The 27633-nt window shown below is 35.4% G+C and overlaps 1 protein-coding gene across 1 annotated transcript in view; it reads left to right on the forward strand.

Moving 5' to 3' along the window:
• The window catches only part of STAM (signal transducing adaptor molecule), a 60548-nt gene that overhangs the window by 17333 nt on the left and 15582 nt on the right, over positions 1 to 27633 (forward strand). Inside the window, exons 3-8 of the mRNA XM_057732465.1 lie at positions 15018 to 15093; positions 15175 to 15270; positions 16688 to 16834; positions 21548 to 21638; positions 23476 to 23668; positions 25090 to 25184. Of these exons, the coding sequence (XP_057588448.1) occupies positions 15018 to 15093; positions 15175 to 15270; positions 16688 to 16834; positions 21548 to 21638; positions 23476 to 23668; positions 25090 to 25184 (698 nt within the window). The remainder of the gene's footprint in view (positions 1 to 15017; positions 15094 to 15174; positions 15271 to 16687; positions 16835 to 21547; positions 21639 to 23475; positions 23669 to 25089; positions 25185 to 27633) is intronic.

The following is a 27633-nucleotide window of genomic DNA, read 5'->3' on the forward strand; positions in this document are numbered from 1 at the left end:
CCTCTGACTCACACCTAAAACCTCAGACTCATCCCTGCATTTAGTTTCTTTCTAAATTCTGTCAGCTCACCTCCATAATATCTCTCACGATGTTGATGTTATAGAGTCTCCTTTAGTTAAGTTCTTGAACTTGGTCAAACCAGGCAGGGTGGTTTGTCTTTAGGGCCTTTCTACCCCTTCATTTGATTTCTTTTTAGTCCATAACATGCTCCCCCTGGCAGATTCTTGTTTGTGTTTTGCCTTGTGTAATAGTAATTTATATATATCTAGTAGACTTAGATTTGTAGGATGAAAGGTCTATGAATTTTTGTTGTGCAGAGGAAAGCACATAGCTTAGTTGAGAGCATGGGCTCTGGAGTGAGACTGCCTGGGTTCAGATCCTGGCTCTGACTGCTTAGCCTTGTCACTGGTGGGTAAATAATAACTTCCTTTTCTGGTTTGCTACATCAGAATAAAAATAGTATCTTTTTCACAGGGGGCTTGTGTTTATAATAGTATCTGGCCTGTGGTTAAGGGGGTGTACCTCTGCCTGTTTTGGGTTAAAGTGATATTTTGTGACAGTTTGTCTGTCCAGGCCTAGGTGTCAACCTAGTTCCACCCCTGTGTATTTCGGAGATAAAACTTTTATCTAGCATTCCAGTTGCAAAGTCCCTCCTCTCTCTTTTCACTCCATCAGTTTTCTTTTTATCTTTAGTTTCGTATACTTCATTTTGTAGATACTTTTTATAATAATTTGGTTAGTTGCTTGAAATGAAAAGACAAACTGCCTTTCATTACTAAAAATATTCCATATTTTTCTAGTTAAAAAATAAATTTGTAACCCACCTAAAAATCTTGTATGAAGTTTCGTGAAGATTTAAAGAGATCAATTTGTTTTTCTTCATGCTAACATTATTATACTACAAACAATAATTTGTTACTTTTCCCCCTATTTTTTTCCTGTGATGAGAACTGTTAAGATCTACTCTTAGCAACTTTCAGACATACAGCAGAGTATTATAACTCTCCATGTTGTACGTTACATCCGCAGAACTTACTTGTAACTGGAAGTTTGTACCTTTTGACCCGTATTATTCATTTTGCCCATCCCTCCACCCTTCTGGCAACCACCAGTCTGCTCTGTTTCTGTGAGTTTGATTTTATTAGATTAGATTCCATGTATCAGTGAAATCAGTGTTCGTCTTTCTCTGTCTTATTTCACTTAGTGCAATGCCCTCCAGGTTCCATCCATGCTGTCCCTATATATTTAAAATGTACTAACTTGTAACTTTAAACAGTTGCTTTCTATTTGTTATTTGTTGATATCTAGCCTCAGTAGGGTTAGATGCCTGCTCATTTTTTAATTTTTTCATATCTACTTTAGACGACACACTCAGTATTAATATTTCGTTATCCTTTTGAAATGTTAATTGATATTATGCTAAATCTATGAATTTACATAGGAGGTGTTTTCAGCTTTGCTAATTTAAACAATGAGAGGTGGTTCAACTTGTTTTTTAGTTAATATTTTTTCCTTTCCTCTTTCCTTCTTTTACTTTTTCTCCTTCACTTATTTTTTTCTTCCTTAATGGTTTTTGCTCTCTAGTTCCTTTAAATTCTCATTGTTAATTTCCAAGCTTTTTTTTAATGTAAATATGATATTTCTTTATAACTCCTGTTAATAAAGAATTGTTCGAAAAGCTCGTGTGTGATTTCTCTTTAAAAATAATTTTTTACAGACATGTTCAGTTGTATTTTCTTTCTTGCTGTACCTTGATTTCATAGTAGGCAATGATAAGCATCAGGGCCACATTTTGACTTTGATGGGCCCTCAGCACTTTTGTCTTCCCAGGTACCTTTCTCCATAAAAAGATAATAAAAATATTTTATGACTGCATTATTATAAAGACAAGTGTATTACTATACGTGAAAATATTTTATTTGATCTAAAAGTTTATCTTTTTCTTATTTTGAAAGAAATTAAAACATGGGCTCCTAAAATTGTGAGCCCTAGGTATTGTGTGTATGAGCTTAAGAAGTATTACAGAATTGGGTTATATATTCTCAGGTCAGCTTAGTAATAGGAAAGTATTAAGGTTCTTTCCAGGTGAGCAGTAAACTATGGGATACTTATGATGGGGTTCCTAATATGTCATTTGTTTATTTATATTGTGGTAAATATATATATATATATAACATAAAATTTACCACTTTAACCATTTTTAGGTGTACAGTTTGTGCCGTTCAGTACATTCACATTGCTGTAGGATCATCACTGCTATCTCTAGATCTTTTCATCATATCCCCAGTGAGCTCTGCCTATTAAATAGCTTACCACTGCCCCTTCCCCAGAACCTGGTAACCAGTTATAGTTTGGTTTTAATTTTTAAAATCATTTGATAGTTATATGGAAAACTTGTGGCGATCTGGTGGATGTTGTCCAGGAACCTAGATACGTATGTTTATTGTGGTGGCATACTTATGCTGATGGCAGCATAAGAATACTGAACAGGATTATAGGTTGTCGATGAAGTATTGCAGGTGCCTGGTGTGCTTTAGAAATGATTGAGACATTACTTGTGTGAGAGGGAAAAGGGGACGTGCGTTTTCCTGAGATAGATGTGGACAGGGCAAGTAGAGGGACGTTATGGATTGGAATACGGTTCATAAGGTTATTTATATGCTAGGCAACAGTCTAGTTTTTTTTTTTTTTTAAAGAAAACACTGCCATATAATGGGTAATTTTATAAAACATGCAGATCTATTTAAGAGGATGGATGTAGGGATGGTGGGGGAATTTTAAGAAAAGAATTTCTGTTTCATTATGATTTCTTTTTAAATCAAAATGATTTGTAACCAGCAATATATTGTAGACTTATTTAGTGCATAAATAAAATGACTTATATTAAAGTCTTTCTTCCCTAAGAAGATAATATTTTAAAATCCTTTTGGCCCTTAAAAAATTTTTTTTCTTCCTTCCTTTCTTTCTTTCTTTTCATCTGTTTTGGAGTTGTGGTCGTTTGGAAAATATTCTCAAGTTTTAAGGGGAAATAAAGAGCCAATTATTGTGAAATTTCGTTTACTTAGAGAACTGTGACCCAGAAACGTTCCAGCAGTATTTCAAAAAACCCTCTTTAATTCTTCCTCTTTAGAAAAATCTTACTCTTCTATTCTTTGAACCACATATACGTGTGTATTTATGTTTGTTGATTTACAGAAATACTTATGCTTATATGAAATATTCACTTTTGTTTCAAAAATAGATACACGGCTCAAAAATTTAAAACCATTTTAAAAGATAAACATTGATAACTCTAACTCCTAGCCCTGTTTCCCTCCCCCATCCTTTATAGGTAACCGTTTTTGTTTCTTTTGTATCTTTCCATTGTTTCTTTACACAAATACAGATATATTTTCCCCTCATTAATAGACAGTAAGCATATTATACAGTTCTGCGTTTGTAATTACTGAATTCCTTAACCTATCCTGTCAACCTGAAATGTTTGAATATGCTGGACTTAAAACATTAAAAAAAATTCTGAAAATTTTTTTCTGACTTGCTAAGATATTCACATGATTTTTAGTGTGCAGTTCCAGTGGCTGAGTAAGTGCTGAAAAATGCTTAGCCAGTGAGGTCATATGATGGACTGAAAAGTCTCTGTTCAGAATCAAGAGAACTTTCAGCATAATAGTAGCAGTTTTCTTTAACGTCTGCTCATAATAGCTTTTGTCTATTAATTTTGATTTGTTTATAATTTCCTATGTAAAAAATAGATGTGAGGGTAGGTGTTGATTATCCACAATAAAAAGTTAAAATTATGTAATTGACATCCAGATTAATTTGTGCTATTATTTTATATCTTAACTGTCTGTGCTTAGCTTTAGACAAAAATATAGTTCACTGAGAGTGGAAATGTGATAAACTTTTTTCTTTGCGTGGCTAAGGGCTCTATTTAGATAGTCTGATTTATTCATACAGAATTAGAAGGGGAAAATGATAGACATTACTGATATTTTGTGAGAAAAAAAATATAAGCCTTTGGGAAAGAGTTTGTTAAAAATATTTTTCATTGGCTTTATGCTGTCTTGTCCTGGACCTGGGCTTTGACTATTTCTGACCTTTAACTGGAGGCTGATAGAATATGTCCTGATTTTTTTAAGGGAAAAGTAATCTCCGACTTAAATGTCTTCAAGCTGGAAGGGCAGCATCAGGTGGAGAAACAGATCTCGCCCAATATATGCTTTGTAATAATCGTGTCCTCGGTTTACTGGCTTCAGGTTTTAAAGTCTTTTAAGTGTTCTTTTAAGAATAACGGCCAACATTTATTGACTGCTTATTTGCAGTGCCTTATAAACATTTTATTTAATCATTACAGCAGCTCTAGGTACTCTAGATTTTTCTAGTTGACAAATGAGAATCTGATTAATATTTAGGATTTTTTTTTTAATGTAATTGAAACCAGGGGAAGAGTTACAGGAGGAATAAAATTAAGGGCTTTTTTGTAAAGTGTGATCTTGATTTCCCGGTCTCTCACTTTTTTAACATCAGAGAATTACTTCAGTTTGTTTCATTCTCTTTGTATCAGCCATTTTTTCTTTTATTTGACAAACAGTGACTACTGGCTGGGTATCATGCTTTGGGTCTGTAGTGGTGAATAAAACAAGCACAGCCTTTGTGGTCAGCTATGGTAACAGTCAGTGGAAGATAGAAATAAACAGTTAATGGGCTAAGAAGGTAGTGAGCAGAGGGCTTTAGTGGAGAATAAAAGGGGAGACCTACTTAGGTTTTTCAGGGAAGGACTGGTGTGAGGGGACACTACTTAGAGCTGCAAGCAGAGGTTCCAGACAGAGGGAATAGGCTTCATGTGAATGCTGCAAGGTAGAGGACGCTTGATGCTTTTTAAGAACTGGAAAGATACAGACTAGCTGGAGCAGAGGCGAGTTGCCCTAAAGAGGCACAGTGTTGGGTATAAAGAGACTGGGTGAGTTAGAAAAATGGCAGATGCTGTTGGAATGCTTGAAATTGAGTTTTTAGAGGGTTTTCAGTTTTTGGTAATTACATGATCTAGCATGTGACCTTGATGGTTAATAATAATAAGGTGGAGTCAAAAAGCCAAGAGTGTTGGAAGCATCACTTCCATTAAGACAGCAGTAATGTTGCAGAGGGTGGCAGTTAGCCAGGAGTTAAAATCATTGAAAGATGAGGGAGCAGTGAGGTTTTTTAAATGAGAAGATCCGAACTGGGCTGTTTTAGGAAAGAGGGAGGGAGAATGGTTTGGAAGTAGCAAAGGGAGCAAAGAAGACCCTTCATTTAGGAGGTGCAAGAGCAGGGGGAGGACAGAAAGCTACCACCTGAGGTGGCTGCAGGAGAAGTGGGATCCTCCGTGGAGAGCCAGTTTTCTGTAGAGCGAAGGGACCAGGGCTAACGCCTTTTGTTAATAATGGGCTGTGACTTCTAGAGGATCCAGTGGAAAAGTTGCAGAAGCTGGGGAGTAATGGATATACAGGGCTGTTTAATGATGGAAAGGATAGTCTGGAGCTTCTTGTAGGGACTGGTCTAAACAAGAGTAACAGACATATGTTCTCAAGTTCTCAATTATTGGATAGTAGAGAAAGTCAGGTGCCCAAGACTTGGTCTTGACTTCTGCAGAAGGAAACTTGGCGTCCTGGGAAGGAGTGGTTGGGGCTCTCTTTGACCCCTTTTCATGAAGGTGAAGAGGCTTGAGGTGGGATGGTCTTCATCGAGTCAAAGGCACATCCTTATCGTTTTCTGGGATGAACATCTTTTTCTGTATTTAAGAACTGTATTGCTTCCTTTTCTGTGAAACTGTCTGTACCTATCCTTTCCTCATTTCTGGGAGCCCTTGATGTGTTAGGGACATATCTTGTCTGTTTTATGAATTGCATATAAATTTTTTCCATCGTTCTCCCTCTCTCTCTCTCTCTCTCTCATAAGAGTATCCACAACAAATCTAGAGAAAACTGTTTTTTTTTTACCTCACCGCATATCTTGTGGGATCTTAGTTCCCCAACCAGGGGTCGAATCTGGGCCCTTGGCAGTGGAATCGCCAAGTCCTAACCACTGGATGGTCAGGGAATTCCCTCCATTATTCTTTTGATTTTGTTTTGTTGTTTTTCTGTTTAGAAGTTTTTGATTTTTATATAGCTGAATTTATCAGTCTTATGGTTTTTAGAATTTTGAGTTATTAGAGACTTCTCCACTTCACCAGGGTTTTAGTAGAATCATCTCATGTTTTATGGTTTCATTTTTTTGATTCTCTAATTAATAGACTATTTTTTAAAATACAATTTTAGATTTACAAAAAAATTGAGCAGATAGTATGAAAAATTCCATAACCCACCCCCACCATTTATATACAGTTTCCCCTATTATTAATGCCTTGCATAAGTGTGGTATATATTACAAGTAATGAACCAATATTGTTACATTATTAACTAAAGCCTGTAGTTTACATTAAGACTCACTATATTATACAGTTTTCTGGGATCTGACAAGCCCATAATGACATGTATCCGTTATTGCAGCTTCACACAGAGTAGTTTCACTATCCTTAAAATGTCCTGTGCTCCCCCTAATCATCCCTCTCCTTTCTCTCTCTGAACCTCTGACAACCGCTATTTTTTTTAAACTATTTCTATAATTTCGCCTTTTCCAAAATGTCATACAATTAGGATCATACAGTATGTATAGCTTTTTCAGACTGGCTTCTTTTACTTAGCAAAATGCACTTAAGCATCATCTGTGTCTTTTCATGGCTTGATAGCTCTTTTCTTTTTATTTCTGAATAATATTTCCTTATCTGGATGAACTATATAGTTTGTTTATACACTCACCGATTGAAGGATATCTTGATTGCTTCCAGTTTTTGGTGATTGTGAATAAAGCTGCTATAAAATACATTCACGAACAGTTTTTGTGTGTGTGTGTGTGGACATGGTAGTTTTTAACTCAACTGGGTGAAAACCTGGGAGCATCGTTGCTAGATCGTATGTTAAGACTGTGTAGGTTTGTAAGAAACCAGCAAACTGTCTTCCGAAGTCTCCTGTACTTGTGATTTCATTTTTTACATTTAAGTCTTTGATCTATTTGGAATTTGTCCTATTATGTAATATGAGTCATAGCTCTAACTTTATTCTTTTCTGTTTGGCTACTTCAAAATTCCAATACCATTTACTGAATAGTCTATCTTTGTCCTTTCTGATTTGAAATACTACTTTTATATTAACATACATTACCATATGTATTTGGATCTGTGTTTTTGAATTTTTCTCTTTTGTCCCGTTGGTATGTATCTGTTCATGTTAGATACCATTTGGTATTATTAAAGCTTTATAATACATTTTAATATTTGGCAGGGCTAGTTTTCTTTCTTTTTTTCTCCCCCACAGTTTTTCTAGATATTCTTATCCCTCCCTTTTGTCCTCAGATAAACTTTGGGATTGGCTTGACTAGTTTAAAAACAGAACCTTTTCTTTTTAAATGGGCTTAGTTTTAAATTATAAATGTCTTTTTGATATTAAAATTTTCCTATCCGAGAATGTAGCACATCTTTCTATTTGTATCCTTTAGTAGTGTTTTAAACTTTTCCTCTTAATAAGTCTAGTACATTTTTGGTGAAGTTTTTTATAAGATATTTTGTCCTTTAAGCCACTGTTTAAGTGAAACCTTTCTTTTACTGCTCGTTTGATGGGAATTTTCTTTTTTCAAAGGTAGACTATATTATAACATCTGTGTATCCTGAAGAGAGCAGTCCACTGTGAGCAGAAAATTGAGATGATGATTCAGGAGAAAGTGGGGACAGTGCTAGACACCCAGTCCCTGACTGGGGGCGGGGGGGGGGGGATCTGATTAGATCTGATCTTTCCATCTTTACATGTCCTAGACAGTGATTTTACTTTTGTGTTTTACTGTGAGTTTTAAAACACCATGTATTCGAGAGGTTGTTTCACAGATGAGGAAACTAAAGCCCTGAGGTTTTAATGTGACTTGTCCAAAAGTAGAAGAGGCAAAATTGGAAGTCAGGTTTCTTTACTCCCAGTTTTGTGGGTTTTTTTTTTTTCCCTCACTTCTTTGTGCTGAGTCCCTAAGTGCCTGTAATGCACAGTTATTTGAAAGTTAAAATCATACATCAAGACATACCAATTTTATTAAGTTTTTAGTGATTTAAGTTTTTAGTGATTCCTCTCTCTCCCATACATTATATTACATTGTGGTTTGTTTGACTGAAATATACTCCAGTGTTACATCATCTGGGAAACTCAAATATCATCATACTAAATTTAAGTATTCACTGACTGTTGTCTTTACTTCCATTAACCCTCAATATTTAGTATGTAGAAGTTTAGTTTACCTCCTTTTCTGACGAAGTCCTTCTAGAGCATGAACAAGCCTCAGAATCGAGAATTTGATATTTGTATTCAATGTTTTGTCCTTTTCCCCCTTGTGCTTATGTAATGTATATTATGAATCAAATATGCACTTTGAATATGCCATTGAATATACTTTTATTCATTTCAATTCTCATTTTTTTTGTGTTTTATAATATTAAACTTCTTTTATAGTTAATGTAATGCCTTTATGCTTTTGAAAGCCACACTCTAAATTAGACTCCCTTTAGTATTCAAGGAGGGTTTATACTCTCTCTTATTTAAAAAAATTTTTTTTACTTTGTTCAGCAAAGATTTGAGTTCCCATATCTTTTGGCGTATGCCTGCTAGGTACTGAGACCTATAAAAGTCTTGCATACACATATCCCCTCTCCCCCTCTGCCCCCACAATATAGTTATACATACATCCTTGAATTATAAGTTGTAGTAAAGCACTTTTTATAGCATGTAAAAAGAAAATGTAAAGTTTAAATCACTCTAAAATAGCTTTGAAAGCTAAAGTTTAAAAGTAACTGGATAGAAGAACACGTTTGTGCTTTCTAGAACTAACATTGAGTGTCTCTAAGTCCCTGGCACGATTCTGGGAGTAATGTAATAGCATACTGAACAGGAAGTATTTAGTCCCCTTTTACAGATGAGGTCTGTCAAGCCTCAGATCTTTTCCTACTGAATCACAGTACTGCTTTTGTCGAGCAGTGGTTCTCAGCCTAGTGGTGCTGCTCTGTTAGGGGTGGTTTTTGTTGTCACAATGACAAGAGGTTACTACTGACATTGATTAGGCGGACCAGAGATGTGATACGCCAGATAGTCTTACATCGCAAGAATTTTTCTGCCCCTATTTAGAAACATACTGCTAGTATCTTTGTACCTTTTCATTCCTGCCTGAAAGGTGATGAGAGGTTAACTGTGCAAGCACTTCACAAACTGTGCTATACATCATTGTTACTGTTACTTTTTTTTTCTTTACTGTTTTTCTTTATATTTATAACACTTTAAGGAAAATGTCCTGTTCTTCTGTCAGGCCCTGTGAGGGGGATAATAAAGAGGTGGTAGCCTCATTGTGGAAATTTGATTGATCTAAAATCATTGGTTTAGTAATAGATGCAATAATTAGAATTTTAATTCACTGCCTTTTCGATGGTAATAATTTCCTCAAGCATATAAAATCTTATCACAGTTTAGCCTGTTATCTTCATAGTACAAAAGTACTTTCCAGTTGAGATGAGACATATTTTGAAATAAGAGACTTTAAAAAAATTGTACAAAGCGTAAGATCTCACAAATCTTGACTCCTTTATCCACCAAAATCATTGAATATTCTTGGCTTTCTCCTTATATATTAATGAAAAGACCTTTTCAGGTAATGTCACTCACTGGTGACTAGAGACGAATGTTGAGCTATTTACCTGTCATAACTGTACAAGAATATACCTACAAGTAGATAGAAATTTATAAATAATGTAGTCACAATTTTGGAAATGTACTCAGGGCTATTCAAAGAGATTTGAAATTTCATTTTTCTTTGAAAAGAGAGTGGTGGGAATGCAAAATTAGTTTTAGTTTTCTTTGATCCTCTTATTAGAGACCTGAGCGGCATCATATGCATGTTTAACTTACTGAATTTAACTCTATTCTTCTTCAGCCCCCTCAATTTTATTTTTCTTAAAAACTGGTTCTTCTGTCCGTTTAGTGACTCTGTGTGCTGTCTTACAATTCCAGTTACCGTTTCTCTTACAGAGTGTGTATATCTCCCTGCACTGAGTATGATTCTTGCTCAGAGAATACATATTTTAAACAATATGGCCCTGAATATACACGCCATCTTCTTCACCTGGTGCTAAACACAACAGTTTAGCTTCAATACTTGAGGAGAAGTGGCCTAGATGGAGCATATTTGAGAGATGGCAGAGTACCTTCTGCAACAGTAACTCCCTAACCAAAGAAAATGGATTACCTGCCATTTTTGCCTTATACCCTGACTTTGGAAACCCAGGAAACAGTACGATCCCATTACATTTCAGAGCCGTGTGATTTGTGCTCTAGTCATGTATCACATGGGAAGTTAAGAGTTACCTGGGATTGGAAAGCTGGGAAAGGTAAGAAAGAGTTCATTCCTTGCTCTTGTCTGTGCCCTTGACCCCTCCTATCTTTTTGTTTTCCCATGTCAAGATAAGGAAAAGAGACGATGAGTCTTGCAAAATGTTTTAAAATCCCAAAATGGAGTTTGGGGAAGGGTTTTGAGAGAGGTCAGAGTTTGACAACCCTTTACAAAAAGTTGGTGTGGAAACTGTTGCTAGACTCCTCTAAATGCACACGCACCTGTTATCTTAGCAGATAGTTTTACGAAATACTTCATTTTTGTGTACCATCAGTCTCTTTCCTCACATCCTGTGCCTCTCCCAGCACTACTTGTTGTGCATTTTTCCCTTATCATGTAATTTTTCAGAAATAAATTTTGTGAGAGCATGTATGTTTTCCACATAGAAAGCGAACTTAGTGGATGATGCAGAAGTTGGTAACAAATAGAACTTTACAGTAAAGATTATTCAGTTATTCTAAATACTAATTATTGCACAACAGTGAAAAAACAGTGTTTTTCCCATTTAGCTCCATGACTTTTTCTTACGCATTGGCCATGTTGAAGGCGTAGAACCTGAATGAGGAAGAGTGGTATGGAGGAAAAGGAGTTGGAGTCTAGAGGCTCTGATAGAGAGGAGCCCCTCCTAAAGCTCTTTTCTTGGAAGCCCACAGTACAGGGTACTGAGGTGGATTGGAGTGATGTTGTGAATAATGAAACTGACTTTGATGCTTTAGTTCATCAGAGCTGAAAAGCCTGTTTTCTTGTCTGGTCTAGGATTTGAGGAAAAGATGTTAGAAGCCACAACTAGATGAAAGTACTGCCTTTTTTTTTTTCTTTTCTCCCCCCTCACTCTCGTATGGACTGCATGTCCGAGATCTGTGCATAAAAAGCTAATGTTTGGATGAACATGGTTTTGGCTGGGGTGACCATGCATCCAGTTTGCCTTGGATAGTTTCACTGTGTGCCTGCTGTTCCTGTGTTATGCCTGGTTAGCACCCCCTTTCACTCTCAGAGGGGCATTTGTGTAGATGATAAGTTGTACAGACACTGTTTGTAGCCCATGTTCATTTGTCATTGAGAGGATAATAGCCCTAGGACACCTACTTTAAATTCACTTATAACTCTTAAACCTTTTAAAAAACAATATTTTAGCCATAATTTTTTGTTGAATTGTAAGATTTAATAATGAAATGTATATAAATATACTTCAGTTTCACTTCTGTATTTTACTTACCATCTTGCGGAAATACTGAAAAGCTGAATTGAAAAAAAACATGAAACAGAACGAGGTGGTTAATACTAGATTTTTGTGGGTCACTGCTATTGTTTAATGACACCAGTTTTATACACAATTCTGAAGGAATTTTTTTTTTAGCTTATAAAAAGATACTGCTTTGTTGGCATACATAAAGTGTTCATCAGGACTTATAAACATTCTATTTGGCTTTTTTTTGGCATTATCCTTTTTATGGATGCCATAGCCAAATTTGCGTTGGTGCCAAACGTGTCTTTGCCTTAGTTTTTAAAATTGGCTATGGTAAAACATTTCAACAGTATAGAAATGAGTGAAATAAAAAGTAAAAGTTCCATTTTAAAACTCCTGTCTCCATCCTCTTTTCCGGACGTCACCAGAGTTTAGATTTTTCTTTAAAAAAAAGAAAAGAAAAAAGAATGTGGTTTATTAACAATACATCAGAAATGTCATTTAAAATTTGGTGCCAAAGGGAATTCCCTGGTGGTCCAGTGGCTAAGACTCTGTGCTCCCAATGCAGGGGGCCCGGGTTCAATCCCTTGTCAGGGAGCTAGATCCCAGGCGCCACAACTAAAGATCCCATCTGCTGCAACTAAGACCCACCACAGCAAAAAAATAAATATTAAAAAAATAAAATTTGGTGGCAAGGCCAGTTTTGAGGATTATTTTCTAAAATGTTTTATTCACTGAGCTGAATCATCTTTGGATCATTATTTTTTAATGATTTTAATTTTAGTATTTAGATAATTCTTTTTATATTTGGCCTCTGCCAGTGCTTTGAAATGATAATTTTGTGTTTGTCAACATGCTTTTCACAGCTGCAAAAATTAGCACGAGCTTGCAGATTTTGGCTCCTAAAATAAGTCCAACTGTAAAAAAAAGGCAAAATCTAAGTAATAATATGTTATTTCTTCAGTCTAATGATGCTGCTTTTAGATACTTTTAATACAAAATCAGTAGAATAAGAGCTGTAGAATCATGAGTTGAATGCCTGACATACGATAGGTATCCAATAAATACAATTTTTTTCCCCTCTTTTTTGCATGCTCTTTAGGTGGAAAGCTTCCCAGCAGGCAGTGAAACAGCTTTAGAAACAGAAATTCTGTTTTTATTCTAATTTTTCCCTATTAAAAATTATTTTTTTCTCTTTATCACTGTGGTTGGTAATTGCATTTTCAATTCTTAAAGGAATTTTTTAGGACAATTCTTACTGACCAATTTTCCCAGGGCTCATTGTAGTTCAGATCACTTGATAATGTTTTTTCTTCTTGTGTGTGTGTGTCCAACTGTCCATTTCCTAAACTTCCTCATCCCAAATGGAAGCTCTGTATGTATGCATTTAAATAATAACTTCCCCCTCCTGTTAGCCACTGGTGACTTCTGTTCTACTTTGTGTCTCTACGAATTTACCTGTTTTGAGTACCACATATGAGTGGAATCATATAATATTTATCCTTTTGTGTCTGACTTATTTCCCTAAGTATGTTTTCAAGGTCCACCCATGTAGCATGTGTCAGAATTTCATTCTTTTAGGCTGAATAATATTCTGCTGTGTTTTGTTTATCCATTCGTCTGTTGATGGAGACTTGGCCGTTGTGAATAGTGCTGCTCTGAGCGTGGATGTACATGTCTGCTTGAATCCCTGCTCTCAGTTCACTTACGTATATATTCGATATATAGAAGTGGAATTATGGGATCATGTGGTAATTTTATATCTAACTTTTTGAGAAACTGTTAAACTTTCCACAGTGGCCACATCATTTTACATTACCACCAGCAATGGAAAGCATAAGGATTCTAATTTCCCCACGTCCCCAACACGTGGTATTTTCCTTTTTTTTTTCTTTCTTAAAATAATAGCTATCCTGATGTGAAGTGGTATCTCATTGTGATTTCATTTGCATTTCCCTGATGATGTTGAGCGTTTTTTCATGTGCTTTCTGGCCATTTATATATCTTCTTTGGAGAAATGTGTATTTGAGTCCTTTGCCCATTTTTGAGTTGGATTATTATTTTTTTTATTGTTGTTGGGATGTAGGACCTCTTTATGTATTCTGGATATTAATTCCTTGTTAGATATGTCCTTCTATTTCAATCAGATTAATTTCATCCAGTTAATTAATTCATTCATTGTATATATTTTCTGCTCTGGAAGTTATATCAGGTTCTTTTTCATATACCATTTCTTTTCTTTGCTACGTTGATGATTTCTTGCACATTCTTGAGCATACTTAAAATAGCTTATATAATTTCTACATTTTCACTTGACTGAGTGTTCTCCAAGGTAAGTGTCACTTTTTCCTGCTTCATATCTGGTAATTTTTGATTGAATGCTTAGTATTATGAATTTTATATTGTCGAATGCCAGGTTTTGTTGTATTCCTGTTAAAGAATATTGGACTTGATTCTGTTAGAAGTTACATCTGGATCAACTTTTATCCTTCTGTGCCTTATTTTTAAGTTGTTGTTGGATGGATTTAAAATAGTCCTTTGGTATAGCGTAGCCCCATTGCCAGCTCTGCTGCAAGGGCGCTCCACTTTGGTATGAGCTCTGACACTGTGTGAGCTTTGGGAACCCTTCATCGTAAAGCTCTCAGTCACTTTTTGTCCAGCCTTGTGGGCAGCAGACCTCAGTGGATCCCATGCAGGTATCTAGAACTCTTTCTTCATATAGCTCCTTCTGCTCTGTCCTGCAAATTCTAGTTCCCGTAGCCTGCCACAATTCTGAGTTCTGTCCCCTTAATTCTGCGAGATCACTGCTGTATTCTTGGGATCACCTTCTCTGCACTGAGATCCAGAAATGCCTTTAGACAGAAACGCTATTTCGTTATCTGGAAAGTGCCTCTGGGTAGAAAGTTGAGGCAAATGTCTGGTTTATTGAATTTGTATTCTTTTTTAGGGATCATCATTGAGCACTTTCTGTGGCCTAATGTCCTAAATGTATTTTATATATTTTTTTCCAGTTTTCTGATTATTTACAACAGGAGTGTAAGTCTGGTTCCAGTTATTCCATCAGGACTGGATGTGGAAGTCTTGGTCTGTCATTTTATTTTCAAAACTTTCCACCTAGAATTAGCCCCAAATGCCTAATCTATGATTGTTAAGGAAGAGAGCCTGTTAATTTTGTTTGAAAAATTTAAAGGAACTTTTTAGTGTCCAGTTTTTCAGTTGTGTCATTAGTAAAAATTAAACTTCTCTACAGTATTCTCCCTTTGGTATCACTGTTTATTACCGTTTAGAGTTAAGGGGGGAAAAGCAGAATGTACTGCTAATTATTAAACATTTCTCATTTTTTAGACCTAAAGATTGTCTTCGGTCTATTATGAGGAGGGTGAACCACAAAGATCCGCATGTTGCTATGCAGGCTCTGACCGTGAGTGATTTCATGTTAAGATCTCCCGCAAAATTGTCTGCTGAAATCGAGCCCTTTTAACTTCTGATTTTATGCTTTTAGCTTCTAGGAGCATGTGTATCAAACTGTGGCAAAATTTTCCACTTAGAAGTATGCTCAAGAGATTTTGCTAGTGAAGTAAGCAACGTATTAAACAAGGTAAGGAACTTTATTTCCGGAAATGAATTAAGACTGTCTTCTTTCTTCATGTATTTTATTGTTCAGGTTTTCGCATTTTAAATCACGAAGATGTGTAGCCCATGTATAAATCCATGTTAGGTTTTGCTGAAGAGACTACACATTTATATAACTTGGAGAGCTGGTTTTGGTCAAGCCAAATTAGAATATACTTAACCTCTTTTCCTTTCTTCTGGTGAAAAATACGTGTATTTCTCTATCTGATTAAGAGGTACCAGCTTACTTTAGGCACAGTTTTTATAACCTTTTTTTTTTTTTTTTAGTCAAAGAGGTCATCTGCTTAACTAAATGTAGAGTAAGGAATTCAAATCCAGCAATGTAAAGAATTTAAAAACTTTAATTTGCTATGTAATATGTGAGTTTTCTCAGTAAAATCTCATGCATTCTAATGGTAATTATTTTTGGCCTTTTTGGGGGGAAGTAATGATATATCAACAAAAATGTTTTAAGTGTTAAAAGGGAAAATGCTTCCTGTTTTTTCGGGGAAAAATGAGTATTTCCAGATTTTAGTAGGAAACAGTACAGAAATGAGATAAGAATTTAAAATTGCTACTTCTTTTAAAACATTATGGTTATGTGATAATTTTTTCCTGTTCTACTTTATTCAATTATTCAGTTATTTAGGTATTTTCTACTAATTATTTACTATATTTTTGATGTCCTGAATGTCCATCAAAATGTACAACTGTTTATGAAGAGATACTAATGTGGTATCTTCTTTAATTGAAGATGTGTACTCAGTATTTAGTAACATGCACAACTACTTTGAAAAGCAAACAGTTGTATATTGGAGAAAGAACTTATTAGTTTCCAAATATTTTACAGTGAACATATTGGTTTTATACTTAAGGGGGAAATGTTATTTTGAAGAAATGAAGTTTCCAGGAATATTGCCATGTAGTGAACCTCAAACCAGGCCTCAGATAATTAACTGGGGAAAAATACAGTTATGTACATCAAAAGTCAGGAATTAGAAATAAAGGAGCTGTACTATTTATTCTCTCTTTCCAACTTAATTTTTATTGGTCTACAAAAACAACTTTTCTTTGTCTTCCTCATAAACAATACTTGCTTAGTTGCAAAATACTCTGAAAAGTCCTGTCTTTCTGACCTCCAAAATGAGTTACTATACATCTAATGTTTTAATTTGATGTGAGGTATGTGATGGTATCATCTATTTTTTTTCCATAGTGTGAAAATAAAACTAGTTTATTTCTAGTAACCATCTGTATTTTCTTATGTGTCATCTATAGCTAGGGATAATTTATGATTTAAAAAGAGATCTGCAACACTATAACTTATATTTACAGTATTTCTATTAAATCATTAGCCAGGAAATAAGTGCTTTTTTTATTAAATTTTTTTCTCTATTTTTAAGGGTCACCCTAAAGTGTGTGAAAAATTAAAGGCTCTTATGGTTGAATGGACGGATGAATTTAAGAATGACCCACAGCTTAGTCTGATATCAGCAATGATTAAGAACCTTAAGGAACAAGGTGTTACGTTTCCAGCTATTGGCTCTCAGGTATTTTATATAAATTTGTGTGTGTGCTACAGTTCCTTTCTCTAAAGTAGCCATGTTTATTTGAGTTTTTCTTTTTTTCCTCCAAACCCAGGTAGTTTTTAATACTCCAGAGGAATTTTTGTTAATAATAATAATAATAATCTTGCATATAAAGTTGCCAAAAAAAAAAATATAGTGGAATGTTAATGTGTTCCAACTTCCATTTCCCCACTGTTTCTCCTTCTTTATAAATGAATTCATTTAACCTTTTTGCAGTTAAAAAATTTTTAATATAATTTTAATAATATAGACCAAATTGCTTTATTAGGTAATATTGACATTCTTGTTAAATGCTCCTCCCATGCGGTGATTTTATCTATACAGAATGACAGCTCAAAAATCAGGTTTCCTTAAAATTTAAGGATGTGTTTAGAGGTTCTTTGGACTATGAAATTTATGAGCACCAGTATTAAAAATGGGAGGGAGGCATAAGACAGTCATTGGGAAGAGGGGCACATGAAACATCTTTTCCCTTAATAAGAGCTGACCAGCACATGCCATCTTTCTTTTTTCTAATACATATGATTGACTGAAAGGCTTAACTTACCTTTAAAAAGAATTATTTATATAATGGACTCAATCTCTAATTTATGTCATATAGGAAAAGCAATGAAAGATGATCTCTTTTATTCTTTTTCTATTCTGGGTACCCATGCTTTAGGATGTCCGGCTAACTAAGTAGGCTTAAAGTGTGTGGTAACTTACTGCACTGTGTTTCCCCACTGTATGGCTTGGAGTAGAATATAATGAGTGATGTGAGAGCGTGAGCGGAAAACTCTTAGCTGTTAAGGGCTCACATTCAGGGTTTTGACGATTTCAAGGGAATTATGAAGTGATTCAGCCAAACTTATCTAGGCTTTCTTCCCAAGGCACTTCTAATTTCAGGACTCTGAGATGTGAAGATCCAGAAATATATTTTGGAGATGAAGGAAGGAAAGGATATTTTTCTTCTTACTTGAAAAAATTTGGCTTGTGAATAGTTTTACAATGATAAATTATGTCTTTGAGAAGTAGACATTCATAATTGGCAGCTAGTTTTCACTCCTCTCAGAATAATTTCTAAATCTGTATAATTAAGGAATAATTTTATGCAGACTGATCTAGGATATCATAATAAGATATCCTTGACAATAGAAGCAATGTTTAACTATCGAAGAGTAGACTCACTACGGAGAAAGCAAGAGTGTAGTCAGTGGAATGGCAGGTTCTACAGACCCTGAGAACCTATCCTGGAGCTTGTTATCAACACCTTGACCATCATCTTCACCACCACCGGGAAGCTTGTTAGAACTGTAACATCTCATTCACGCGTGGCAACGGTGCCTCTCCAAGCAGTGGATTCATTGTCTCCATTTTAACGAGATCCCCGTTGACTCTGTGTGCACATTAAAGTTTGAGCAGCACTGCTCTTGAGTACAGCTTCCAGTGCAAGTGAACACTGCGTTTCGATCCACAAAGGACCTGTTCCTGTAAGCGATGAAAGAAGAGTTAATGCTCCGTTTGATACGTAGTTTTGTTGGGTTAACCTAGAATCTCAGGTAGTTGTGGGAACAGCTCTAGTGATCCTCTAATCTGATCCCCTCATTTTACAGATGAGGATACTGAGACCCAGAATGATTAAGTGACTGGCCCAGGGCCACAGCTAGTAGTTGACAGAGCTGGACCTAGAACACAGGCCTCCTGACTCAGTCCAGTGTTCTTTCCACTACACGATCCTGCCTTCCGTTTGATATTGAGGTTAGTAGATATGTGTCTGTCCGGACTAGGCTTCGAAGGACAAGAAGTGGAGTGAACACTGGCAAGAGCCTTTACGTACTAATTGGGCTGGATGTGAGATCACTCTCCTCTTCAAAAGATTCAGGACGTAGATCAGCAAGAGTGACGTTAAGGGTCCCTTCTCCTTTTTTCATCTAGATGTTATAAAATATGTGAACGCTCATTTTGTTACAGTTGCTGTCCTTCAACCACAGAAATATGTAAAATGTGTATAAAGTAAACTATGGTGAGGTAGAATGGTGATATATTTAAATAGTTTCTGAAGAGGTTTTGTTGAAAACCATGTTTGTACAGAGCTTTATGTTTAATTAAAAAAAAAAACAAAACCCTGTCATCTGGAATCAACTGCAGAAGTCCCTCCAAGTTTTGTAGTCACTAGTTGCTTAAGTCGTTACTACATTTTAATCAGACTAGATCTTTGTTAGCATATTTAACAGAAGCTTCTGGAAACAGGAGCATTTTTTTTTAAAGTATGTATTTTCATCCAGGTACCGAAGAAGATAATATAAAAATATTAAGAAAAGTCACACTGAGTCACCTGACTCTCGCTGCGGTGGTTCTCATAGGGCTGACCCCTGACATCGAGGCAGAAGTGATTCTGGCACCACTCCTGGGGTTGCCTGGTTAATGAGACAAGTAGCGTTGCTATACTTGGAACCTGATGATAGAAAGGAACTTTGAAAAGAGAGCAGTTCAGGAATGTAAGGCTTAATATAGCTCGTTTTTGCACTTCCTGCTTGACCAATAGAGATCCCGTCACAGACCACAAAAGATCAGTATGTCTGTTTTGTGAAATTCACCAAATTGTGAGAAAACAATTTCATATATAATGAAAAAGTTTGCCTTTGATGAAGCATACCTCCAATTTTCAGAGGTGCATGATGATTAAAACATTTTTCTCTAAGGAAGATTACAACTAGAGGTGGGTCAGATTGAGAGTGTTTAAATTTCTATTCAGTGAATACAAAAGCTCTTTTCTAATCAGCTTTTCTAAAAATAAATGCTGGGGAATTCCCTGGTGGTCCAGTGGTTAGGACTCCGCACTTTCATCACTGAGGGCACAGGTTCAATCCCTGGTTGGGAAACTAAGATCCCACAAGCCGCATGGCATGGCCAAAAAATAAAAATAAATGCCTTGTGCATTTGCTCGACATTATAAATAAATTAAGGGAAGACCTTAGAACTGTATTTACTATAATGTTGAATATTCTGCTTTCACTTACTCAAAAATCATTTATGATTGCTTGTAATATTTAGGCCCATATACTCTCAAGCCTGGTTATGGAGACAAACATGTAAGCAGAGAATTATAATAGGAGCTGAGATGTATTATTGCCTGTTACTAGGTACCGGGCATTTTTCTAAATGTTGTACATGTGGTAATTTGAATATTTTTTAGAATTTCATTTGTTTCATTGATTGCTCTGGGAATTACAGTATACATTTATAATTTTTCACAGTCTATTTTGAGTGAATAACTTATTATTTCATGTAAAATGTAGAAACCTTGCAGCTGTATGGAGCTTATTTACTCCCTGCTTCAGCATCCCTTGTGCTGTAGTTATCACATGTACGACACCTATCACCTCTACATATGTTATAAATCCCGGGAGACAGTGTTATACTTTGTGTTTTAAACCCTGAGTGGCCCTCAGAGCATCTGACTTTGGAAGCTATACATGCTAATTTAATCCTCTTGACAACCTGTGGTGGGTGGGCCATTGTGTCCTCATCTGGTAGATAAGGAGCTTGAGGCTTACCTGCTCAAGGCTCATGCTCAAGGCTCACGCGTTAGAAAGTGGTGCATCTGGGATTTTGCTCAAGGCTCATGCGTTAGAAAGTGGTGCATCTGGGATTTGAACAACCTTGGCCTGACTCCACACCTTGCATTCTTAACTACCTGTATCATGGTTTAAAAGTGTTATCAGAGGAACGCAGGAGGGAATGCTTAAATAGAGGTTTAGAAATATTTCACTGAGAAAGTGATAGTTTAGCTGTTCACTGACTGGTGAGTTGAAACTCAATGGGAAAAAATATGGATGTGGAGTGAAAGGAGCCAGAGGGGAGGACATTATGAGTAGAAGCAAATGTATGTTAGAGGTGTCAGTGTGTGTGTGTGTGTGTGTGTGTGTGTGTGTGTACGCGCATGCCAGCAGTTTCTGGTAACTGATAGAATGGTTCAAAAATGAGGCTGGAGTCTGATTTGCCTCGATGGCCGCACAAAAACTAAGTGGCCATTAAGGCTTTAGAACCTTGTAATTCCGTAAGTGTGGATCAATGTATGTATTTATTTACTTGTGTACTACCTTATTTACAAAATATGTCTAAGATGGACAATAATATATTGTCAAAATTAACTACTACTATTTTGGTTTAGAGAATAGTATAATTTTATGAGCATTTATATTATATTTTATATAAATCTGGATTCCTAAGATAACATCCTGACTTTTGATCTAGAAGGAAACAGTAAAATATAACTCAACTAGATATTTAAAAAATTTAAAAACTACTTGTTTTTAAAGTAGTCACCTCCTTCCCACTCTCAACTCCTTTTCTGGTTTTAGAATTTTCCAAAAATGTTGAAATCTCCTCTAGTCTGTCTTCTCTGGTTTGCATACTGTCTGCTTCTAGTTTAAATTAACGTCTTCACACAAGTCTGGGAGAGAGTGGTTAGGCCGTCAGCCCTAAGGAAACAAATGCCCTCAGTCTGTTTTCTCCAGTTCTGCCTCATCTCTGTCTTCTTTCAAAGTGGAGGCTGCTCAAGTTCGGATTTCTTTCTTGTTCAGAATTCTGTCATAGATTAATGGGAAGAGTCTTGTGAGTTCTTAGATTAGTTGGGGGTAGTAAAATTTGAGAACAACTTTCAAATATCGTTTTCATTTTTTTTTGTGTTAGGCTGCAGAACAAGCAAAAGCAAGCCCAGCTCTGGTAGCCAAGGATCCTGGTACTGTGGCTAACAAAAAAGAAGAAGAAGATTTAGCGAAAGGTACATTTTTAAGTGCCTGATCATGGGAAGAAGATAGGTCTTTTACTTGATATTATTTTCCCCCAAGATATTTAAAAAATAAAAAAAATAGTTCACAGCTCAAGCTGAAATCTACTTTGTTCTCCTTTGTTCCTCTCTTCAGTATCACTTCTTTCCTCTCCTCTTCTGAGGCAACTGCTATCGTGTATGTCCGTTTGGTCTGTGTTTCTGTAATATTTTTACTACACTCTCTATGTATCCATAAATAATACCAAATATTTTTTTGTGTCCAACAAATTCTTTTTTCATAAATAGTGTACTCTAGGTACCATCTACAGCTTGTTTTACTCATGCAGCATGTTTGAGATCTATTCATAATGAGACGTATATCAAGTTCATTTGTTTTAACTGCTGTGTGATATTCCAGTGTGTAAATATTCTGCTGTAATTATCTGTCTTCCTACTGATGGGCATCTGGGTTTTCTGAATTTTTTTTTTAACTGTAACAAGGATGCTGCTTTGAGTATCCTTGTCCACTTTCTCTTGTGTGCGTGTGTGTGTGTGTGTGTGTGTGTGAGAGTGAGAGAGAGATTATTTTGTGGTATTGTTGGCTCATGGAGTAGGTACATCTTCAGCTTTGCTAAACAGTTGTAGTATTTCCTTTTCCATCAGCAGTGTGTGAAAGCTCTTATTATTCACTTATTATTTTTAGTCTCATGACATTTGGTATTGTCAGAGTTTAATTTTTGTGAATCTGATGGGTTTGAAATGATACCTAATCATTTTTAATTTTCTTTTTTCTTGATTACTAGTGAGGTTCAGTCCTTTTTTTTTTATATTTTTTAGCTGTTCTAATTGTCTTTTTCTATTTTTTTTCCTTATGATGTATAGAAAGTCTTTATTTTGGATATTAACCTTTTGTCTGTTTTATCTGTTATAGATATCTCCTCTTGGGTTTTGGCTTATAATTTAACTTTGATAATGGCATGTCTTATTAAACAAGTTTTAAATCTTGATGTAGTCAACATTTTTTCTTTCTTTCTTTTTTTTTTTTTAATGTCTTAAAATACTTTCCTCTCCCTCGGGATCCTGAAAGATATTTTCCTTTGTTTTCTTATGATAATTTTAAAGTTTTATTTTTCCAACTGGGCTTTTATTCATGTAACAGAGATGGAAGGGAAGAAGGGGTTATGTGTTGAGTTGAAAGCAGGGTAATCAGTTCATTAAGATTACGTTACAGAGCCTGAGTGACACATGGTGATGGCCTGCATCAGGGGAGGAGATAGAACAGACACATTTGAAGTGTATTTTGGGGGATTTGTTAGGTGAGAATTTACTCTAGTTATTTCCAAATTCCAGTTCTTAGACCGATTACCTAAGAATGACCTTTGGAACAATAAAATGCAGGTTCTCAGATACTACCTTTGAGACTCCTATTTAGTAAGTCCCCAGTGAGGGACTCAAGCTTGGGACTTTTGACTTCCCAAGTGATTTTGATTATTATTTGGTAAACTTAAGCTATAGAAATACATTGAAAAGATGAAAGAAAATATAAAATACCTGCAGCTAAATTTAAAAAACTGGATTTGAGTTTATATCTTTTTATTACCCAGAATATTTTAAATTGTACCTGTTCAATAAAAATAGTCATCATGCTGTTCAATATTTTTTTTAGTTTATTTTTTAAGCTTTCAGTCGTGAATGAATGAATAAAATTGATGACTTTATTTTTGTTCCGTATATTATATCAGGATATGTCCTAGTTTCCCACTACATTATTGAAAGAAGGGTACTTTGTATTTCTTAGGATTGTTGGGTAATTAACATTTTGGGTTTTTATAAACCCATTCTTTTCCAGCTATTGAGTTGTCGCTGAAGGAACAAAGGCAGCAGTCAACCACCATTTCCACTTTGTATCCAAGCACATCCAATCTCTTAACTAACCACCAACATGAAGGCCGAAAAGTTCGTGCTATATACGACTTTGAAGCTGCCGAAGATAATGAACTTACTTTTAAAGCCGGAGAAATTATTACAGTTCTTGATGACAGGTGATGGTTGCTATTAAGTTGAACATTCATTCGAAAATATATAACGTATTCTGAATTTCATATTATTCCTGTTGAATGCCATACCAAACGTAATAAAATCAAATACTGACTCAAGTAGTTTCTCTGTAGGACAGTCAGTTGCTTTGCTTGTGTCATACTGTCTGGATTCATATTCTGTAGTTTCGTTTTCTCTCATCTGTCATTTAAATGGTTTTTATTTGTTTTGGAGGCCTAGTTTACTCTATTCCTTTTTGGTTCCATCTAATAATATGGATTGTTAAATTAGTAAAAATGTTAAGATTTTAGAAAATACACCAAATAATATATATATATGTATTTATGGAATTTATAAGAAATACATAATATATTGAATTAATTTATTTGCACAGAATAGTATATCAGTGTCGAAGAAATTGATTTTACATGGCATTATGTACATTATATCATAGGGGAGGTCATACAGTGCATCTGTTTTTTTACTACAGCTTTATGTTTGCTTGAAAATTAGTTGCTACTGATAATTGTTACTCATAATGAAGTGCTAGAATTTGCAAGTGGTTTTTAAAGATCAATTCAAATAGGTATAAGATTATTCCTGTAGGATCACACTTACATACTAGTATGTTTTCTTGAGTGGAAGAAAATGAAGTAAAGTTTGAGCTAGTTAGCTGAAAGTTACACAAAACCTTAATCATTCATTCATTCAAAAAATATTTCTTTAGCACTTGCTAGCTTTCCTTATCCTAGGCGCTGGGGACCCAGTGGTGAGCACACTGAGAGTGTGTTCCTTGTGAACATTTTGTGCTATAAATGCTGTTGCTGTCATGTGTGTTCTCTGGTGAGGGGAAAATGTTCCTTATGTGTGCTAGAAAGAGCTCTGACTTAGGAATGGATTCAAAGCCTACCATCTGTCTTATTACAAAGGATTCTTATATGGGAACCTACGAACCACCCGAAGTTGACAGTTTTTAAGTGTGGGGACCACTTTTGAGGGGAGAGAGTTCAGAACCTTGTATTAGATCCTTGAAGCATGTTCACCAGCCTTCCAAAATATGAAATAGAACTGTGTGTTTAATGGTGTCTTATCTTCTCTGAGGCCTGGTCTCTTATTTGTAATTTGTAATAATGATAAATTCATTTCCTCTTTCATTGGATTGTCGTGGGCTTCAAATCTGATAATAATATAGGTTAAACACTATAAAAGGTAAAGATATATAGAAATAAAAATTCTTTGTTTGGGCTTCCTAGGTGGCGCAGTGGTTAAGAATCCGCCTGCCAGTGCAGAGGTCACGGGTTCGATCCCAGCTCCAGGAAGATCCCACATGCCATGGAGCAACTAAGCCGTGTGCCAAAAAAAAAAAAAAAAAAAAGAAAAAAAAAATTCTTTGTTGTAGTAAAACATTCTTTTGTGTTCCTCTTAGTGACCCCAACTGGTGGAAAGGTGAAACCCATCAAGGCATGGGGTTATTCCCCTCTAATTTTGTGACTGCAGATCTCACTGCTGAACCAGAAATGAGTAAGTATTTTCCAGCCTTTCAATGGATGAGAATCCATGATTCTCTAGAATTCAGCTTTCTGGAGCGGAGATTCTCAAATGTTAGTGCTTCCAAGGTGTGGATTAAAAATGTAGCTCCCCAGTCCGATTATTTATGAGGAGTCATCTGATCATCTAAGTGAAATCATCTGTCTACCAAGATTATCTTCAGACAGACTGTGGACATTTCTTTAGGAAAAAAAAAATATGTGTGTGTATGTATGTGTGTATTTATATGTCATTATAAAAATGCAGATTAAGAAGTGTTATAGAATTTATGCATTGTGTATTTTTGGTATCATCAGTTGATAAAAGTGTGACAAATGCAGTGTAACCTTATAGAGAATTCTTCATATTCAAAGGTTAGCTCATTTCTCTAGTGTCCAGCCTCAAATTTGGAAGCAGTGGCCTTTAAGCAACTTAATGGCTTTCCTAAGCCACCATGTCACATATTCAGAAGGAGCCGTGACTAATCCCATCAATACTTTTTTGATTTCCAAACCTTTGCTGACTAGGAGAAACAAGCTAGGAAGTGGGGCCAAGGAGGAAAAGTGATATTACCGGCAGGCAGAATCATCGCAGGAGATATAACTGCCAGTAGCCTATCAAGATGTTGATAGGCAGTTCACTGTATTTCTACACAGCACTGTAATGAACCTTCATAGTGATGAATTTGAGTCATCAAGATTGTCATAATCTTCCTCTTTTTAAGGAAATAAATATGTTCTAATCAAGATTTCTATTAGCAACTGAAATATCTAGAATTTTAAAAGAGTTTTTTTGGTATGTAAGTTGATAAGCTACAGTTATCTTGGCTAAATATCTCATCTCATCTCATCTCATCTTTCTATAATGCCAAGTAGAAGAGATCAAAGAAAGTTATAAATCACCATCTGCTTTGGCCTCTTTTAGTTTACAAGAATTTTAAGAAAGGATCTTTGTGTCAGTTATCTTTTTTTTTTCAAGCTTTGTGTCAGTCATCTTTTTATTTCCAACAGTACTTGGTACTGAGTCTTATCCAGATTATGAACTATATAAATGTTTGTACAATAAATGATACATAAGTGTCTGTGTATTAACAGTAAAGGTATACTTTTCTTTGAAAACATAAAAATGCTTCCCTTTCAAGAGAAGGCTTTAATAAGGGACCAGACATTACATATCTTTGATAAAATAATGCCCTCTCCTAGTTATTGTCAGGGTGCCTTGTGTCACTTATATAGAGACAGATTGTGATACCCATTCCTTTAATAAAGTTCTTTTTTGTTAAACTCAAAAAACATACTGTAGAACCTTGTTTAAATGTCAGTGCATAATGTGCTAACTTTTTAATCTGGGCTGATGGTAGTGGCGGTTTTTGTTTGTTTTTTGGGTTTGGGTTGGTGGTTTTTGTTTTTTTTTTTTTTTAAATCTTGAATTATCTATTGGAAAGGATGGAATTGTCTTGGACTTCCATTCAAAATGAGATCTAAGACCTCATGTAAAGTAGCCATCTCATCTTTTTTCCCATCACGTAGCAATGTAGCCTTAAAGTGAATGTTCTAGCCATTTTCATGTGTTTCACTCTGGACCACGTAAAAGAGAAACCAGAGCTTATATAATGGAGTTATAGTTCTCAAGCTTAGAAATTGAGTGTAGCAAGATCCTTGTAGCATCGTTCTTTATGAGGAAACCGAAGCCCACTTAGAAGTGCCTGACCTACTTAGCTTGTTTTTGTTTTGGAGTGGCAGTAAGATTTTGTAAAAACACCTTACTGTATATATATGTGTATGTGTGTGTATATATATATATACACACACACATCTGTGTGTGTATAATATTATTTATACACACACATACACATAATATACACACAAACATACACATACATACAAAGCAATAGTGTAAGTCCCTAAGAGAAAAAGCACTGCAAACTTGTGCATCGTCAGCTGTTAGGATGTGAAGTCTACCATGTGTTCTTTTATGGGTAGCAGCCAAAGCACTGCCGTCCCAGCTTTTTACTTGTTAATAGCTCAGGATACAAAAAGCAAAAATATCTCTAGCAGATGGCTCTTTTTCTCCCATGAGAACATGAAAGCCGCTGAAACGGGGTTTTTTTTTGTTTTTTTTTTTTTATAGAATTTTACTTTATGGTGACTTGTGTGGGGCGAATATATTCCTTATATTGGAAATTAAACTACTTTCCATTTTATATGTTCCTTTTATATGCTACAGCATAGAACATGTAAGTGGTATAACTTCTTGTTCTCAGAGTGAAATTGCAGGCCAGATTCCAGTAGTGTGGGCTCATAGAGCTAGAATGGTTGGCATTCAAGTCCAGGCTTTGCCATTTATTAGCTTTCTCCTATGCAAGAGTTTTTAATCTTTCTAAGCCACTGTTAACCTCATTTACAAGATGGGCATGTCTCATAGAATTGTATTGGAGATTCAT

Source organism: Hippopotamus amphibius, chromosome 4 (genome assembly GCF_030028045.1).
Source record: "Hippopotamus amphibius kiboko isolate mHipAmp2 chromosome 4, mHipAmp2.hap2, whole genome shotgun sequence".
NCBI lineage: Eukaryota > Metazoa > Chordata > Mammalia > Artiodactyla > Hippopotamidae > Hippopotamus > Hippopotamus amphibius.